This window comes from Pholcus phalangioides, unplaced genomic scaffold (assembly GCF_987345545.1).
Source record: "Pholcus phalangioides strain wild (caught in Gottingen) unplaced genomic scaffold, Ppha-v1.0 ptg000011l_1, whole genome shotgun sequence".
Taxonomy (NCBI): domain Eukaryota; kingdom Metazoa; phylum Arthropoda; class Arachnida; order Araneae; family Pholcidae; genus Pholcus; species Pholcus phalangioides.
In genome coordinates, this window is record NW_028301604.1 from 11,979,295 (window position 1) to 11,997,445 (window position 18,151).

The following is an 18,151-nucleotide window of genomic DNA, read 5'->3' on the forward strand; positions in this document are numbered from 1 at the left end:
ATAGATATTGGGCAGACATATTCAAACTTTGTAACCTTGAAAGCAGCCCAAAGTTCAAAATTTTGCCAGTTTTGGTGAAGGCTTTTTTATCTTTAGCACATGGTAACGCAGACAGTGAAAGAGAGTTCATTGTTAACAAATAAATAAAAGTCTGTTCGAACATTGAAAAATCTGTCCATCCAATGCTTTAATGGAATAAAACACATAAAATCTTATGTTCAAGGGCATGAAATATTTGAAAAAAATTGTCATTGAGATGCTGAACTTCTGAAAGCAACTCGTGATTCGTAATATATTAACATGCTATTAGGTTGAGAAATTGTTTAAGTAAATAAGGTATTTGTATTTTTCTCGTTTTTTGCTTTTAAATTTAATAATTCCTTTAAATTTTGTGAGAAGCTAATTTTTTTTCACGGAAAATTCTTATTATATTCTGCGCACACTTTTTTTATATATCAGGATGAATAAGATTTTGGTGTTCAAGCAGCAGAAATTCTTGTTGCCTAGGTTTTTAGTATGCATGTTGCTTAATTTGAAAAGAGTCTCATAATTTTTATTCGTCATTTCAGTAATGCATGTTTTAGTAGTGACAGATAAGATAATTCAGAAAAAATTTAAATGGATTTTGTGAAGGAAATTTATTTAGAATTATTTGTTTCAACCATTTTTGGCAAAACTTTTGGCATTTCACAGAAAAGTTACTCCTTATATTGCAGATATAGTTAGTGTTTAGTTCTGCTCCATTTTCAAAATTTCTGCTCCAGAAATGAAATTTGCTGCTCCTAAATAGATGAGGGGCACTTGCACCCCTGAAATTTGCATCTCAATTTTTTACTTGAGGTATTAAAATGAACAAATTTCAAAGGTTTTCAAACAGTAATGTCAAGAATAACATCGGAAGATACAAAAAGACCAAAGATGACCCATTTTTATTTAAAATAGTGTCTTAGTAATATTCATGCACTGCTGTGAAAGTATTAAACGTTAGAATTAATGTGATACGTCGTAAGAAGTCCTTGTGTGTCGTGAAATTCACCTTTAGGGGCCGTTCAAGTATTACGTCATCGATGGGGGGGGGGTGTTCTGATTTGCTGACTTTTGATGACAAGGGGGGTAGGGTAATGCTTACGTCATCAACCATCCTTTATGATGATATGAGTTAGGATTCAGAGGGGCAGAGCTGATGACGAAATTTTGCTGGAGGGGGGGGGGGGGAGTCAAAAATGGCTAAAAATTTGCTTACGTAATACTTGAACGGGCCCTTAGAGCTAATCAAACGGGTTTACATACTCTACAGAAGCTAAATCATTTCCCCCTCCCCTCCTTCCCTGAATCGATGTTTAGCGTTTATCTTATTCCTTAAGGTGAAATTTTGATCTTGACGTTTAACGGCAGTAGTAAGTGTGCGTTGCTAGGGGCGTTTCTGTTCGGTGCTTTGAAGTGTTTTTTTTAACTACACTCTTGTCCATAAATTAAGGATAATTCAGAATCGCACGGAAATCGAAATCTAAAGTAAAAATTTCACCTGTAGAATTATCACACATCTGCAAGAATGATATGCAAATTTCAGGAAGCCACCAGATGATGCCGATAGTACGTCACAATGACAAGAGTGTAAGAGGGGGGTATATAAGGAATGGTGGCAAAGAAGTGAAATTGTTCACAAGAGTTCTGTAAGGCGCTCAGTGCCATAAGCGAATAGTTATGACACAGAGGACGCATGTGGATGATTTGTTACGTGGTAGAATTATCGGCCGCCTGGAATGTGGGCGTACTCAGATGGAAGTATCCGAGGAACTTGGAATTGCCCAAAGTGTCATCTCTAGGCTTTGGCAACGATTCCAAGATAACGGAAATATCAGTAGACGTTACAGTACAGGTCGTCCCCGAGTTACAACGCCGAATGAAGACCGGTATTTGGCAGTAACTGCCAAAAGAAGCAGACGGAGCACAGCATCCAACCTGTCTCGTCAGCTATCTGCAGCCACGGGTACCACAGTTTCAAGGCAAACTGTGTACAGACGTTTGGGAGATATTGGTCTATAGGCTCGCAGGCCTGTCAGCTGTGTTCCGCTCACGGCAACTCACTGTCGGCAGCGATTAGCCTGGAGTAGAGAACATGCAATGTGGATATCGTCACAGTGGGCTTGTGTGATGTTTTCCGACGAGTCCAGGTTTAGCTTGCAGTCTGATTCACGTCAAACTTTCATATGGAGAATGCCAGGTACCCGTTACCACCAAGACAACATCATTGAACGACACCGTTACGGTGGTGCAGCATTGCTCGTTTGGGGTGGAATTATACTGGGTTCCAGAACGGATCTGCATGTTCAAACAGGAACTATGAAAGCCCAAATTTATCGGGACATTATTCTGGAACAACATGTACGTTTGTTTAGGGGTGCCATGAGCGCAGAATTTGTGTTTATGGATGACAACGCCCGTCCTCACCGAGCAAACATCATAAACGAATGCCTTGAATCTGAGGATATAACCCGTATGGAATGGCCAGCATTCTGCCCTGACTTGAATCCGATAGAACATGTGTGGGACATGCTTGGCCGACGAGTTGCAGCCCGTCAACCACCTCCTACATGTGTATCGGATCTTCGGAGAGCATTGCTTGCTGAGTGGAGCGATCTTCCCCAAGATCAGATCGATAATTTGATACTCAGCATGCCTAGGCGTTGTACGGACTGTATTTCATCGCATGGGAGACATACTATTACATGGATGGTTAATACATTGTAAGTTTTTGTAAAGGAGATATTTTTTACAATTGCTCCAGGGAGCAAAAATCGTAGTTTTTATGAATGGTATCATACATACACCATCGTTTTTGTTCTTTATCTTTTTTTTAATAAATGGGCTTTATGAATAAGTAACGTTTGTTTTGTTTCTGAACCTTTATTTGCCGGAGCTGGCATTATCCTTAATTTATGGACATGAGCGTATATTTGGAGAGTCGTGGATAAACGTTGACTAAGGTGAATGATCCGTGGAGGAAAAAAGAGAAACTTTACTAAAAAGCGGATGTCAAAATTTAATCTTTCCAAAGAGGTTTAAACGAATTAACTCGTCCTTGTGAAGGAAATTGTTAAACATGACCAGGTTTGATCATATGGCACATCAGTGTGTCTCAAGTTGTCTAAGGCCGGCATTACACTATAAAACTTTGAAAAAAATTCTTTGATAAAATTTGAAAAATGTAACCAAGAAGCACATGTTACATTCGAGCGAACTTAACTAATCCGCCTATTGGTTGCGTTTTTAAAGCTTTATAAACGAACTGTTATCAAAGTTTTATAGTGTAATGCCGGCCTAAGGATGTTTTTAAAGATCTGATGCATGTTTGTCTTCACTTAACATTTCTTTACTTGAAAATTTAATAAGTTTTTGTATTGCGCTCTTGTATGTGTACACGCTCGTACACATTTTCCAACCCGGGGAGGTGAACCGTTGGCTTTTCTATCTGAACTTAACAAATGTCGTTTTTAAGAAATTTAATTTCATTGAATTCATCTATATAGTATTTGTTGACTTCAGCAGCCTATCGCGTTTTGATTGAAAGGGTTAAGGGGCGCCCTTAATAGAGCAACAACACAGTTGTAGCACCCTTTTCTGTATTTGGGAAGTTTTTTCCCTGGAGAACCTGGTATAACTGGCTAACTTTTTTTAATAAAAAAGCCGAGATTCAACGGCATTCTTCGTCTCTTTGAAAACTTCAATACTAAGAGAATTGCTAAAGAATTTAGAATTTTCGTATTTGCGAGGGATATTCATGTTTTCATTAGAATCTTTTTTCATTGGTTGAAATTTTTATATCGTTATCAATGTTATGAAAAGATGTTGATTAGCGAAATCCAGTGAATTGAATTTAAGCGTTTTTTTCCACTTTTGTCACATCTAAATGATGAAATGCAACGTATTTTGTCATTTTATCTATTTAGTTTATCTAGTTTTAAAGGTAAATCCTTCATAGACCAAATGTCTTTAAAAAAATAGTGATATATTAGTTTAAACATACGTAACTGGTTTCGAGGTACTTTCTGCATAACTTAGTTATCATTGCACTAAAATTAATTATACAGGGTGCATCAAGGGCGTAGCGGGGGGGGGACTTGGGGGTCTGGTCCCCCCCCCCCCCCCCCCCGAAATGTGAGAAAATGACCCAAAAAAGGGAAAAAGATGGCCAAATCTATTGTTCTGTCACTTTGGGCCTCCCTCCCCCCCCCCCCGAACGAAATTTCTGGCTACGCCCCTGGGGTGCATAGCTATTATATAGCTCGCACCGCATTTTACTGGCAAAACGTTGAGGCATACTTCCAATTAGGAAAAATATCCAAATAACTTGTAGACTCAGATGCATTATTCATATTGCTTGGGGTTAGAGTTATTTAAAAAAAAACAACTTATATTTGGTCACCCTGTCCGAAAAGCCCAATTAGAAAGTTGTTGCCCTTTCTGTCCTCGGGCCAACAAAAAAAATTATTTTGAAGTGTAATATTTGCTGAGATATTCGAATTAAAAATCGGAAAAAGTTGAAAAAGAACGGCATTTGAACTGAGGGACAACGCTTCCTTCCCTCATTCATGTTCTTTCCTTGCTTTTCTTCGATTTTTGAATTAAAATATCTCTGCGAATATTGCACTTACGCCGGGATTACACTGTGAAAGTTTCATAGAAGTTTACCTTATTGGTTGCCTTTTTTCAAGTTTTATAAATAATCTATTACATTTGCTCTAATGTAATCAATAACCTTATTGATTGAATTTTTCAAGTTTTATGAAACACACTTTTATAGTGTAATCCCGGCCTTAGAAGCGTGGAATTTTTTTAGTTGGTTCTAAAGACCAGACAACTAATTGGGCGTTTTAGTCCTGGGTGACCAAATACTTGAAAGTGGGTGATACTGGGTGACCAAATTTTTTATTTTAAAAACTATATGAATAGACGCAATATATAGCAATATGAGAATGATGTACCTGAATCTACCCGTTATTTGGATACTTATAATTGGAAGTATGCTTCTAAAACCGGAATTATACTATAAAAGTTCTACAAAAGTTCATTTATAAAACTTGAGAAATGCAACCAATAAGTGCATTGGTTACACTCGAGCGAATGTAAATAATAAGACTATTGCTTATTTTCAATAAGTTTGGTAAAAGATCTTTTATAGCCCCAAAGCAGAATGTGCTGAAATCTGCGACGTATGTCGCAGAACAATTACCGCTACTGCAGAACAATTTGGAAGAATTTTAAGAAAAAGTGCAAAAAACACTATTACATGTATGGGGATTTTTTCCACAGAACATTTCCAGTCAGCCGAGGGCTTGTCGCAGAACAGTACTAAACATTCTGCTTTGGGGTTTTATAGTATAATCCGGGTTTAGCATCAACGGTACGGCGGTAATTCGCGGCAAATGGACTTAGGTATACACCTTGTTTAATAGTATGTCGTACACCGTACTTCATTGTGAGTGCCTTTTACCTCCAGCATACAGATACAGTAAAACCTCGCTACAATAAATTCCTCAACAGCGATATATTTTTTTTTCAAATCTTGTTTGGAATTGCCTGCAGTCTAATGCCTAACTCCTTTACTACGATAAACCCCTCCATAACGATATTTTTGGCGATATTTCAAAACCATTACGATACTGCATTACAGGTGTCGCTGTCACGCTATTGCTTGTCAAATACTCGTAATTTCAGATGACGCATAAAAATTTGATTCGCATCCTACGGGGCGTCGTTTTCCCTAGTTGCAAGAGGGGGAAAAATAGGAGACCCCCCTTTTCTACCGTCTATCAGTTTCTAAAACTTTTTGTTCCATCGCCCCTTCAGAAATATTTTCTCTCTCCCCCCCCCCCCCCCCCCAGCTCAAGTGAATCCATAGTATCCTATATTATATTCGTAGCTTCTATCGCCCACTTTGGGAAACACTGGTCTATCATGATCTCGCGCGATCTTGAAAAATAGTTTTACTACTATGAAGTACAAATGAAGTATTTTCCTATTCTGGATTTGAAATCCGCGATTGTGCAGTAGTAATCGGCTAAATACGATTTTCAAACTCTTGAGTTGGTTCTTTTTGAAAAACAGCTGTTGCCACGACGATCACAGACCTACAACATAAATATGTACAGTCTGCCCCTCGTATTCGCGGGGGTTACGTTCCTGGGGTGACCGCGAATACGGAAATCCGTGAATAACCGAAACCATAGGGTTTTTTGTTTATCTCTTATTGAACATCATGAGAAAAGCAGGGTGACGCAGAGGTAGAAGGGGAATATAAAAGAGGGTGCAGCGGTTATTGGCGATGCTTTCTGAAAGAACATTGTGATTTCTGTTTGATGTTTCTTCATCAAGTATGTTGGAATATGTTGACAAATCTTCCTCTACTAAACTTGTTCTACATGTGAAGAGAACATACCATTGAGGGATCTATGTCAAAAACAATCTATTGCTGATTTGAACTTGCGAAGCCCTTCCGCTATGTTTGTTACTCATGGTGAACTTGTCTTCTACTTAAGAGCTGCCTTGGCTCTAGTTATGACAGTAATGGCATTAGTGATAGTGTAATTCTTCCATACCTTCAAGACATTTTACGCATTTGCATGTTCTATTGCGTGCACAATCATCTCCATTGAGTGGCGCGTATAACGAGCCTTGAATGTTCGCTTTACCCCCTGATCAAGGGGCTGAATGATAGATGATGTGGAAGTCATTTATATACCTCCTAATCAACATCAGCTTTGAACACATTGACATCTTGTTGTCCAGGAGCATTGTCCAGTATCAAAAGAACTTTGAATGACATGTCTTCACTCTCAAGGTACCTCCTGACTTCCGGAACGAAACAAAGTTTAAACCAATCCAGGAAATGTGTTTTCAAAGTCCAAGCCCTTTATTGTTCATCAAAAATACAGGGAGCTTTGACATCCTTTCTCTTTAATGCTCGCGGATTCAGGTTTGAAAATTACGGTGGGCTTTTATCATGTACGCATTTGCACAAAACAACATAGTTACTATGACTTCAAGATAGACTTACTATCTCAAAACAAGGCGCTCGCTTTTTTTCTTGACTGATAAGTGTCCTTTGCGGCATTTTCTTCCAAAATAGTGCAGTTTCGTCAGCGTTAAACACCTGCTGAGGTGCATAACTCTTCTCTTCAATTATTTTCTGCAAAGTATTTGGAAATTTTCTGTCTCCTGGTCGGCAGAGGCTTGTTTGTTCGCCAGTGATTTTTACATTGCGTAATCCGAATCGTTTCTTAAACCTATGAAACCAACCTTTACTTGCATAAAATTCTGATGAAATAGACGTTTCACCAGACTTTTCCTTATGGAAGAGTAACATTTTTTGCCTTTTCTGTTATATTACAATCAATTGGAATACCTTTTTTGTAGTAGTCCTGTACCCACAAAAAACAGCATTTTCAGTACGACAAACACGTGGATCTCGTAGGCAATGCAAAGTTTTCGCTGCCACCCGTGCAGCTACAGCCACGGCTGAACGAATTTCAGCTTACTTTTTCTTGATATATCTCACCGTAGATTCGTTGATTCCGTAATGGCGGGCCACAGCAGCAGCAATTGACTTACTTTCGCCAAGCATAGTCAATGTATCCAATTTTTCTTGTAAACCTTTCACTTTTTTTTGTCTTTTCGAAGCATTATCAGTAGCACTAGAAAAATAAGCCATCCTAAACACTCACAACTCAAATTTTGTAAACAAAACTTGTGAATGACGATTGCTGTGTCCGAAAAAAAATTTTCCAATGAAGAGGGGAAAAACCGCGAATACGGGGGGGGGGGCCCGACTGCATACATTAAGTTTCAAATTCACACATCAGCAATTTTGTAGATAGATGGCAACCACCTAATGAATACAAGTGTGATCTACCACCATTAACTGCCATATTTTTTTCAGTTTTGGACCAACAAGCGAGCGAAAAGAAAATCATTCCACCAGGAAATGGTTTCGCAAGAATTTATGATTAGGGAATCAGAAGTTAAACGTCAGAATTTATTTGCTTTAAATTTATTTGATCAAGACATTATTCAAAGAGCTAAAGTTTTCCGAAATAAAAAATTAGAATTTATAGATTGATTGTAAATACATATATAAATGTGCCTAAATCATGGTTTTAAATTTTTTACACGTGTTAATTCCTCAGTGTTGATTTGTTTCTTTGCAACTTTTTTTTACCAGTAGAATACTTTGCAACGAATGCATCTAAATCTAGTTATACGTACTAGTAAACTGAGCTTATTTTGTTAGGGAATCTTTGGATTGAACCGGTTTATAGAAATAAATTATTTGTTTGATTCAAGGTATAGGTACCTGTAAAAGATGGGGGGGGGGGAAGGCAAACTTTTTTCTAGAGGGACCCACTTTCACTCAAAAAGGACAGATTTTGCCGATAAACCTGGAGCCAGGTAAATTAGTGTGGAGCGACATCTCTGGAATTTATAACAGCATATCTGCCAACCTTCAAAGAGGGTCTCTCTATGGCCTGAAAAAGTTAAAAGCAGCATTATATTTTTCTGGCTCCTTTTTTTGCGAGTTGACCAGCTCTGATATATTCTATTGAGCTTCACAATTAAGTAATTTACCAACTTTTATTAAAAAAAAGTGAAACATATTTAATAAACACAATAGCTCCGCCAGAATTGCCAACTGCTACGAACGGCCGCACTTAATTACGGTAATGCTTTCAATACTACGGAAATCGAATCATGTTTTCTTCCCTTTTTTTCCAAAAATCGGTTCCTTGAATTTCTTATGCGGTATTTTACTTATTTTTATTATATATTTTTTTCAAAAAGACGTCGATATTCACAAATTAGCACCCCGAGAACCTTAATAAGATATAGTAGGTGCCTTATATATATATATATATATATATATATATATATATATATATATATATATATATATAGCTATAGCATAACAGCAAATTTGTACACGCATGTGACAATACGAGAGAAACCAAACATTGGGTCGGTGATCGAATTTACGCTCTGTTCGCCATTAAGATTATTGCCACGTTACATTTGGGTCTAATTAAAGAAATACGGTGGCAAGCTCACAATCATAGACTAAAGATATATATTACTCTATACTCGCAATTCTGGCCGTCACCAGAACATAACGATATAACAAACGCAGCAAGCGTCTAAAATCGGGACTTCTGAAAAGTATAACAGGAATGTGTTAAATCCGTCCTTTAAAATGGCCATGTTTATTTTAGCATTGGTCCATACATCTGATAAAGGTGGTTCTTTATCCACGAAATAAAAATTGACTGGTTTCAGGACCTATCAACGGAGGATTTAGATAAGGCCCCTTTCACACTGAGCGGATGCGGGTCCGCATACCCTTTCAAACGAGCGCTGAAGATGCGGACGAATCTCCCGCATCTTTAGTTCGAAATTCGTGCATATAAACTGTTTTTTCGCAATTTTTGTAATTATTTTTCTCCTTCACCCCTGATTCAGTGGCCATAGGCAGCCTAGAGGCATTCTTTGGTGGTTTAATCTAGAGCCACATAGAATATGGGAATAAAGATGTCTTCATTCCGATCCTCACAAGTAGTCGATGGGAGAAAATGTCTTCAAATATTTTGAAAAAAAAAAAAATTGTCTTTTCGGAAAAATATGGAAGAAAAATTCCAAAAACATCCAATGTTCGAAAAATCAAATCCAAAGAGAGAGAGCGGAGCATTGCATTCTATACTGATTATTGGTGGCTTAGCCACCTAGTAAAATATATTGGGGGTGCTCAAACAGCCTCGGCACCCAGGTTCCGGCACTTAAGCAATGAGAATGTTTACTGCAGTTGCTGATGAAACGCTTTGTTTATGTTTTGACTTCTGCACGTTGTTAATACATTACCAAAAAGAAAATGTTGCAAGATGATAATGGATTTAATTCATTAAACAGGTTTTAATTTAATTAAAATGGTTTAAATTTAATTAAAATGGTTTAAATTTAATTAAAATGGTTTAAATTTAATTAAAATGGTTTAAATTTAATTAAAATGGTTTAAATTTATTATTCAATTAAATAAGGGTTTAATTGATTAAATGGGTTTTTAATTAATTAGCTTGCAATAAAAAGGTAATTGGTTGTTTATTAATTAACTTTTAAACGAGTAAGCTATTCCAGACCGGCTGTACGCTCATAGAAATTTGATTCACCGGGTCGCGGTTCCAAAAAGGTTGAGAACCACTGCTGTAGAGCAATCACTTTTACCTTTGCCTTTATCATTTTTTGACACCTTATTTCTTGTTTGGAACTTTTACCTATATTTTTAGTTGCACTTATACTTTTGTCAGGTGACTGTGTGGACCAGTTTGCTAAAGTTCAATACATATTTACTGCCGTGTAACAAAAAGAATCGCCATTATATACATTACTGCCTGCATATACTTATTTTTATACATTACTTTTCTAATTACCACATTACTATAACAGTAATAGTTAAATTATTATAGTCAAATTATTAATGTAAATAACTAATTACATTTTTCATTAAATTGTAATTGGTTTTCTCACTATGATTAAAGCATTCAATTAATAAAATACAATTTGAGATAATTTCACTGAAAGTAATTTCCTTGTTAAATTACAGTTAAACTTAGCTTAAATTAAATTATTAATTTAAAAAATGTTTAATTTTATGAATTTTAATTACCTATTGCGGCTCTTATTGACTAACGTCATCCACCATCACCTTTTGCACTGCACTTTTTTCTTTGCGCACGTTCTGATTCTTCACCACATAATAGGGCATAATACGCAGCAGCACAAATGAGCAGTCTTCATTTACTATCCATTCCAAAATGTCAATGTGCCCTGTTGGGTAGATGTGCTTCCTGTTCCATCATTATTCTATGGCCTTTGCATTGAAGGCCATAAAAATGATTGCTTCCTCAAGTCCCAAAGATAATGTCTGGAAGCAGACGTCGTGGGAGACTGTCTTAAGTTCCACTTTTTACCTCATTTATCTGCCTTATCTAGTGCCATTAAAGTACGGAAAGTTATTACTCAAATGAAGGGAAATAACTGAAAAGGAATGCAGTATGAATCTTACAATGGTTTCAATATTTCTTAGCAACGTTTCCTCAGTTTTTATTTTAGCTGTCCCGATCTGCTTTTTCTGTGCGTGGAAAGGCAATCTGTCGTGTATACAGTGTATGTATTTGGTAGTTTTGCATGAGCAGGATGCAATTTCAACATGCGCGGCCGCACACTTGCAGCTTGTTCTGGAGAGAATGTTTCCTAGGTTGTGCTATAGGATCTCTCTAGGGAAAAAGCACTGGGGAAAGGGGTTCCAAGGGTTGCCAGAAGTCTATATATGACCCGCAAATGTGTATGCAGGGAGGCATTGCAGTTTATATTCATGAATTACTGACCTCGCGCGAAGTTGCTTAGGGAAGTGGACTTGGCCCCTAGGCTTCAGTGTCTATGAGGTGCTCATGATTATGTTTGAAGCACCCCCTCCTATCCCGGTATGGCTCAATATTCTATTCATCTATACTGGGACTGGAGGCTTTGTGCCAATGTTGACATGTCTGGCTGTTGCTAAAAAATATTAACTTATTCCTTTGAGCCTGCTGGAAGGACTTTAGTCTGTTGAGGTCACAAAATGCTTGTATTATTTGTATTTGTCTATTGTATGCTTGTATTTTGTACAAATAATGTAACTTCTCGCATATGAGCTATCTACGTTGAAATTTGATACCATTTTAACCACAGGCTTTTTTTGCATTCACAGAGAAAGGACGCAATGTGAGATAACCACTGTTTAACAAAACAATTACAAATAAGAACAATGATTTCATTCATTTTTGAAAAATTAGATTTGAGGTCGCATGACACATCAGATGATTCTGGGGGGGGGGGCACATTTGGGCTAAGGGTTGAGCATGTATACTTTAGCTCATCTTATACCTCATGAACCGGAATAGAAACAAATCAATTGTTTGGTGATAAAGACATATTATAAATTATTATCCTATACTGTTATCTCAGCTATAGAAGAAGAAATAGGAAAATAATATAGGTACATCCACAGGGCTTTAGTTTAAAAAATGTTAACCAGATTGAATTGTGATGAAGTCCCCTCTGCCTGGGCTTTAAGTTTTTTTTATTAGCACTGTGTGAGGGAGAACGGCAGTGTTGCCAAAAGTCAAAAAATTTTCCAACCAGGGATTCCTAATTAAAAACTAAACTGAGCTTAAACAACCAGAATTAATTTTTGTTATTATTTAAGTGACCATACGCCCCGTATTTTCTGGGACATTCCTGTATTTTCACGTAATTTAATAACTGTCTAGCAAAACAATGAGAAACAACCAGATGGGTATTTTTTCCAACTAAATGGCCGAAGAAAGACCAGTTGGAAAATAACTAAGTAAACATTGGTGTTTGGGTAACTTTACTCTCTAGTTGACGTTGATGGCAGGATCTGTGATTGGCACAAGCAGTATGGATTCGGCGTGCCACATTACAGCTGTTCAAGCGGCGGTGGCGGAATCACTATATATTAATTTTATATTTATCAAGCCTATATTAATTATAAATCATATCTGCATTCATATTGAAATGTTATTTTCTGTTATGTAATATTTGAATATTGATATAATTAACTGATTTTTAATTTCAGAATGGCATCAAGAAAAAAAGTTCTTTTGAAGGTTATCATCTTGGGTGACAGTGGGTAAGAATGTTCATCTGTTTTAGTAGCAGAAGTAGCTATTTTGGATCTTTTTTCTGTACCATATAAGTTTTGTTTTAAAAACCTCAAATGCAAAAATTATCAATGAAAATTGAAATTGTGTGAATCTTGTGAAAGTATTTTTTATTTTGCAATGGTGCAGCTTTTAGATATGTGTATTAATGGTTTTTTTTTTCAATTACACCTAATTTCAGGGTTGGTAAAACTTCATTGATGAATCAATATGTCAATAAAAAATTCACAAATCAATACAAAGCCACAATAGGTGCAGATTTTCTGACTAAAGAAGTTATGGTTGATGACAGGCTAGTTACTATGCAGGTAAGATTTTTTTTGGGTAAATATTGATTGCATGAGGGAATAATATTGATTGCACAAAATTAATCCCCCCTCCCTTTTCGTTTCATTTTATCCTTTTTTTTAAGTATGGTTATGATCTCTTGAATTATGTATTTTTGTGTGTAATCGTGGTGTTGCAAATCTCTGTAATGGTCCTATATGCAAATAAATATTATTAATGTTGATTGCACGAGTAAAAAAAATGTTGCATTAACTAACATTTAATTTCTGTTTAGTTTTTATTACTGACATGGCTGAACAATTCCTTTTACACAAAGTTCAAAAGCATAGTGCTAACCCAACCAAAATGTAGCTCTTCTGTCATGTAGTGGCTACGTGTATTGCACAAAATGTTTTGCCGACCAGCAGTTGAATATGATAGATCATGTGAAATCATATGTTCTCAATGATACTTCCACATATGTTCTAATGACTATAAATTTGGTTTTCAGACGAGCCAAGAAAGTGTTGTAACCTACAGACATAAGTGTGACACCCCTATTATGCATAGCCAAGCATCTTGGGAAAATGCTATGATATGCAACACTTATGTAACTGGGATGCCCTGAATGTTTTTGTGTTTTTTTCTTATGTGCCATATTTTTTTCAATGTTTTCTCTTTTACTTTATTAGATAACATGCAATAATAACTATCATCCCTTTTATTTCGTGTCAACAAGGTTCTTCAATATCAAAAAAATAGAAACTTGTTCTCTGAAATAGACAAATTCAAGAATTTTATCTCCTAACATTACCTGGCAGATTTCACTATTTTAGATATTTGATAACGGAACAGTATTCATCTGTGTTTGTTATATTGTATATCATTGAACAGCCTCATTCAAAGAGAGAGGCTTTGCTTAATACGTACAGCAAGAATGCCTTGTGAAATGGCATGGATGACAAGGCTCTTACAAAGCAGGGTTGGGGGGGGGGGAAAGAAAACTGATCGGAGACCAGTTGTAATCAAGAACCAATCAGTTTGATTAAAAAGGTTAAAATTGCCAAATTAGATTGTTACAATGTTAATTGAGACAAGTATGAGAAAAGAGAAAAGGATTCAGTTTTGATTGCAACCAGTATAAGTTAATGTTAAATACCAGAACTTGATAATCCCATGCAGCTATGGTGATTGAATTGGTATTGACAATTGAAAATTTTGTTTGCCCATTAAATTGAGGTCCTGGGATAACACAAAATTTTCTAAAATTGTATTGGCATGTCTACCAACAAGAAAAAGGTCACTCAGTCCCAGATAAGCCAGAACAAACATTGCTTTGGACCATTGATTAAAAAAATATGCGGTGTTCAGAAAGTTAGCTGGAGGGTTTAAATTCTGATACTGTTATTTGAATTGGAAAAAACTTTGACTAGTTTGTTGACAACTTGTATAATTGAATATTTTTCTGTTAATATTTCTAATTATTCTTCTAATAACAGAAATATGAATGTTACAGAAATTATATTTTTTAAGTTAAATAATTTTTTTTCCGAGATCTGGGACACTGCAGGACAGGAGCGGTTTCAATCTCTGGGCGTGGCTTTCTATCGTGGTGCCGATATCTGTGTCTTAGTGTATGATGTTACAGCCCCAGTATCTTTCAAGTCTTTGGATTCATGGCGAGATGAGTTTTTAATTCAAGCATCACCTCGAGATCCTGATAACTTTCCTTTTGTTTTGATTGGAAACAAGGTTGATTTAGAGAACCGATCGGTAAGTGTTTTTTCTCATTTCTTGAATTTTATGAAATTTTGCACTTTGCTTTCAATGTCATGCACAAAAAGAACCCTTGAGTTATTTTGGTGTTTTAAAGCATTGTGATCAACTATTACATAACTGATATTTTATTCATGACTATTATATAATAGCCTCAAAATTCCAGGTCCTACCCTTTGTTAGTGTTTAATTTTCAAAAAGTTTCAAAATTTTGCATTTCTCTTAACGTACAAAGGTTCTTAAATGAAGGAGCTTAATTTTAATAATTTTAAATTATAAAGTTTACAATGTGCTATAAACCGATTTAGAAAAATGTTTCGATTGGGAGAATCTGTCTATTAGTCAGATGCCATTGAGAGACGCGCTACAAATACCCAGAATTTCGGAAAAGGACGTATATATAAAAATTTTGTTCACACATCATGTCCTAGTTTTAAGAATGCAGCAACAGTAGTGAGAAAAACCTCCCCAACTTTTTCCTTCTATTATGACCTCGCGACCTTGAAAAAGTGGTTTTACTATTTTGTACACTGTACTGAATTGATATACACGCGAGTTGACGAATAAGATGAGGGATATCTACAGTAGTTGCTTCCCTGAATGAAGGGCCGTGTAATTGTCAAATTTTGGAGTTTTTATTTTCCTGCAGATTTTCTCCCTTCCAGTCACATACCGGAAATTACGGTACTTTCGTAGCTATCTGCCAGCATTCAAGGACAGCAACTATATGGCGTAAATTCGCCTTGGTCCTACAATATTGCGAATTGCACATTTTTTTTCAGTCAAAAATTAGAACGCCCGTTCAAATTGTAAAACTTTTTAGAGATCGTGGAAAAAAAACCGAATCTAAAAACTCAAGAAAATAAATGGTAATTACTTAAGGACCATGAAAATAAGTTGTACTAAGTGCAAACCTGCCAACTCTCCGGATTTAGGCAGGAGACTCCGGATTTTTCATCCTTCCTCCTGCTCTCCAGATTTGTTAAAATTTCTCCAGATTTTGGCAGAAAATTAGATTTTACGTGAGCTTTCATATTGCCATGACGTCAATGACTGCTGTCGTCATTAGGGAAAACATCCATAGAGGACAGCTGTGGTCATTTCCATCGAGCAGCCGTAAAAAAAAGTCTTGGTAACCGCATTTAAGCAACTGGCAAAGACGACTTTGTTTGCGTAGTGTTTATCCGCAATCATTTATCAGGAGCATGACCTTGGTTGCCGAAATTCCTGTATAATTGTTGTTGTATTCCATTAACAGCCGTGCGGTAAACACAAGTTTTTTCATCAGCAGCTTTGTATTTTTCTAAATTGTTTCCTCCGATTAAATATGTATTCAGAAAGAAAATATAAAAGTTTAAGCTATATAAAGCTAAATATAAAGCTTTTAAGAGTTCATATATCCAAGATCATCAATCACTGATAGCATCTACGAAAGGAAACACTTATGTTTTATGAACAGTATGTAGATGTGATTTCTCTATTCTGCAATGGAAAGACCGACATGGACTTATATTCTGCTCAAGGGCAATGCAGAACCTGCCTTGGGGGGGGGGGGAGATAATGGAACTTTGTCTTAATTGATTTAAAAAAATATATTTTCGAAAAAAAAAATTTTGTGGATTTTTTTTGATTAAGTCTATGAGTGACAGGGGAGGGTGGGAGAATCTCGGTATTTCTGGATTCCAAAAGTTGGCACGTCTGTAAGTGGAAAAATGTTCTAAATGGGAGGAACGTTATGAGCAGGATCAAATGTATATTTATGTTTTAGATTTATTACATGTGCGGAATTCCATACTTCAAATTCTCAGTGCTAATGAGCTTCTTTGTAAGCTTTTCCTACTAGTAGGAACTAGTAGACAGTGAAAGTAAATGAACCTTTGAACAGAACATGTTTTTAGAAATGAACCTTTGAATAGAACATGTTTTTAGAAATGAACCTTTGAATAGAACATGTTTTTAGAAATGAACCTTTGAATAGAACATGTTTTTAGAAATGAACCTTTGAATAGAACATGTTTTTAGAAATGAATTACTTAATTCAGATACCTTCTCCTATCCAGAATATGATTCGCCGCTCAGTCTCAACAAAGAAATATAAGCAGGTGATCAAAGACCTGGGGAATGCTGGAAGAAAATTCATAGTGATACCAGTGAATTATGGGGAGCATGATTTTTTTCATTTTTAATTTTTTTTGAGAGGGACCCACTTTCTCTTTTAAAGGATCCAGATTTTTTGAATAATCTGGGACCCAGGTAAATTGGAGTACAGTGGCATCTCAGAGTCGGGCTGTACCAACATCCCTGTGAGGAAGGTAATGGACCAACAAGATCTGCATGCACATGGGGGAAAAATGCATATTTGGGACAGGAAAATCACTTAATTCACTAGACAAATAACTATCTTATCTATCACTTTTACACCACTGAACACAATCTTGAGCAAGGGAAGGCCAGATAAATTTGTTCTTGATTAGACGCCCTGTTGTTCAAACTGCTGGATGGGATAATCCATGTATTAGTAGTAACACATTCTTGTGGAATGTGGGTGGTATATATGGTCGTATTTTTTTCCTGTAGATACATCGCAGTATGCAGAAACTTGCATATCAGGAAGACATGTTTTTTGCAGCAAAAGTCCAGTGCTATAAAACGAGATCAAGTGAAATAACTCTTGGTCATCCATCCCGCTGAGCTACAGCCAATTGCGAATAATCCATACAATTAGGACACTCAATAGTTTTGACGCCAGACAATACATACAGATTGCCAACTACATTTTTCAGCCCTGAAACATGACATAACAGTCATGAATTGGCTGATGAAGTCAAGCTGATGAAGCTTTTTATGAGAACACTTTTCCAGCTTTTGTCTGAACACGATTCAGTGAGCGATGGCCAGTCAGAATCGTGAAAGACCGGCCTTTAAACATATATTGAAAATATTGAGCTTGAAGCATAGTCAGTAAGGAGTTCCCTATCATAAGCACTATAGCGACACTCTGTTGGTGTGAGTTTTTGTGAAAAGAAACCAAGGGGTTGCTAAGAATTTACAACAAATTGGTGCAAAGCACCACCTGAAGCAATAGAGAAGGTTAACGGAGCTGAAGGTACAGGGTGAACCAACAGTGCTGCTGCCTGTGCGATTTCAGTTTTACATATCTCGAAAGCTTCAGAGGTTTCGGTTGTCGAGTGTATTGAAATTTTGTCACCCTTTTTTTATACCTTTCATGTAATTATTCAAAAGAGCTTGAGAGGGAACAACATTCAGAATGAATCTGCGATAAAAATTGACGGTTTTTGCCAAAACGAGTCTTGGCTCTAAAACAGTGCAAGGTTTAGGAG

The 18,151-nt window shown here is 36.4% G+C and overlaps 1 protein-coding gene across 1 annotated transcript in view; it reads left to right on the top strand.

Moving 5' to 3' along the window:
- Positions 1 to 18,151, top strand: part of Rab7 (RAS oncogene family member Rab7) — a 45,047-nt gene that overhangs the window by 20,535 nt on the left and 6,361 nt on the right. Inside the window, exons 2-4 of the mRNA XM_089239021.1 lie at positions 12,683 to 12,736; positions 12,949 to 13,075; positions 14,589 to 14,807. Of these exons, the coding sequence (XP_089095147.1) occupies positions 12,684 to 12,736; positions 12,949 to 13,075; positions 14,589 to 14,807 (399 nt within the window). The 5' untranslated portion in view covers position 12,683. The remainder of the gene's footprint in view (positions 1 to 12,682; positions 12,737 to 12,948; positions 13,076 to 14,588; positions 14,808 to 18,151) is intronic.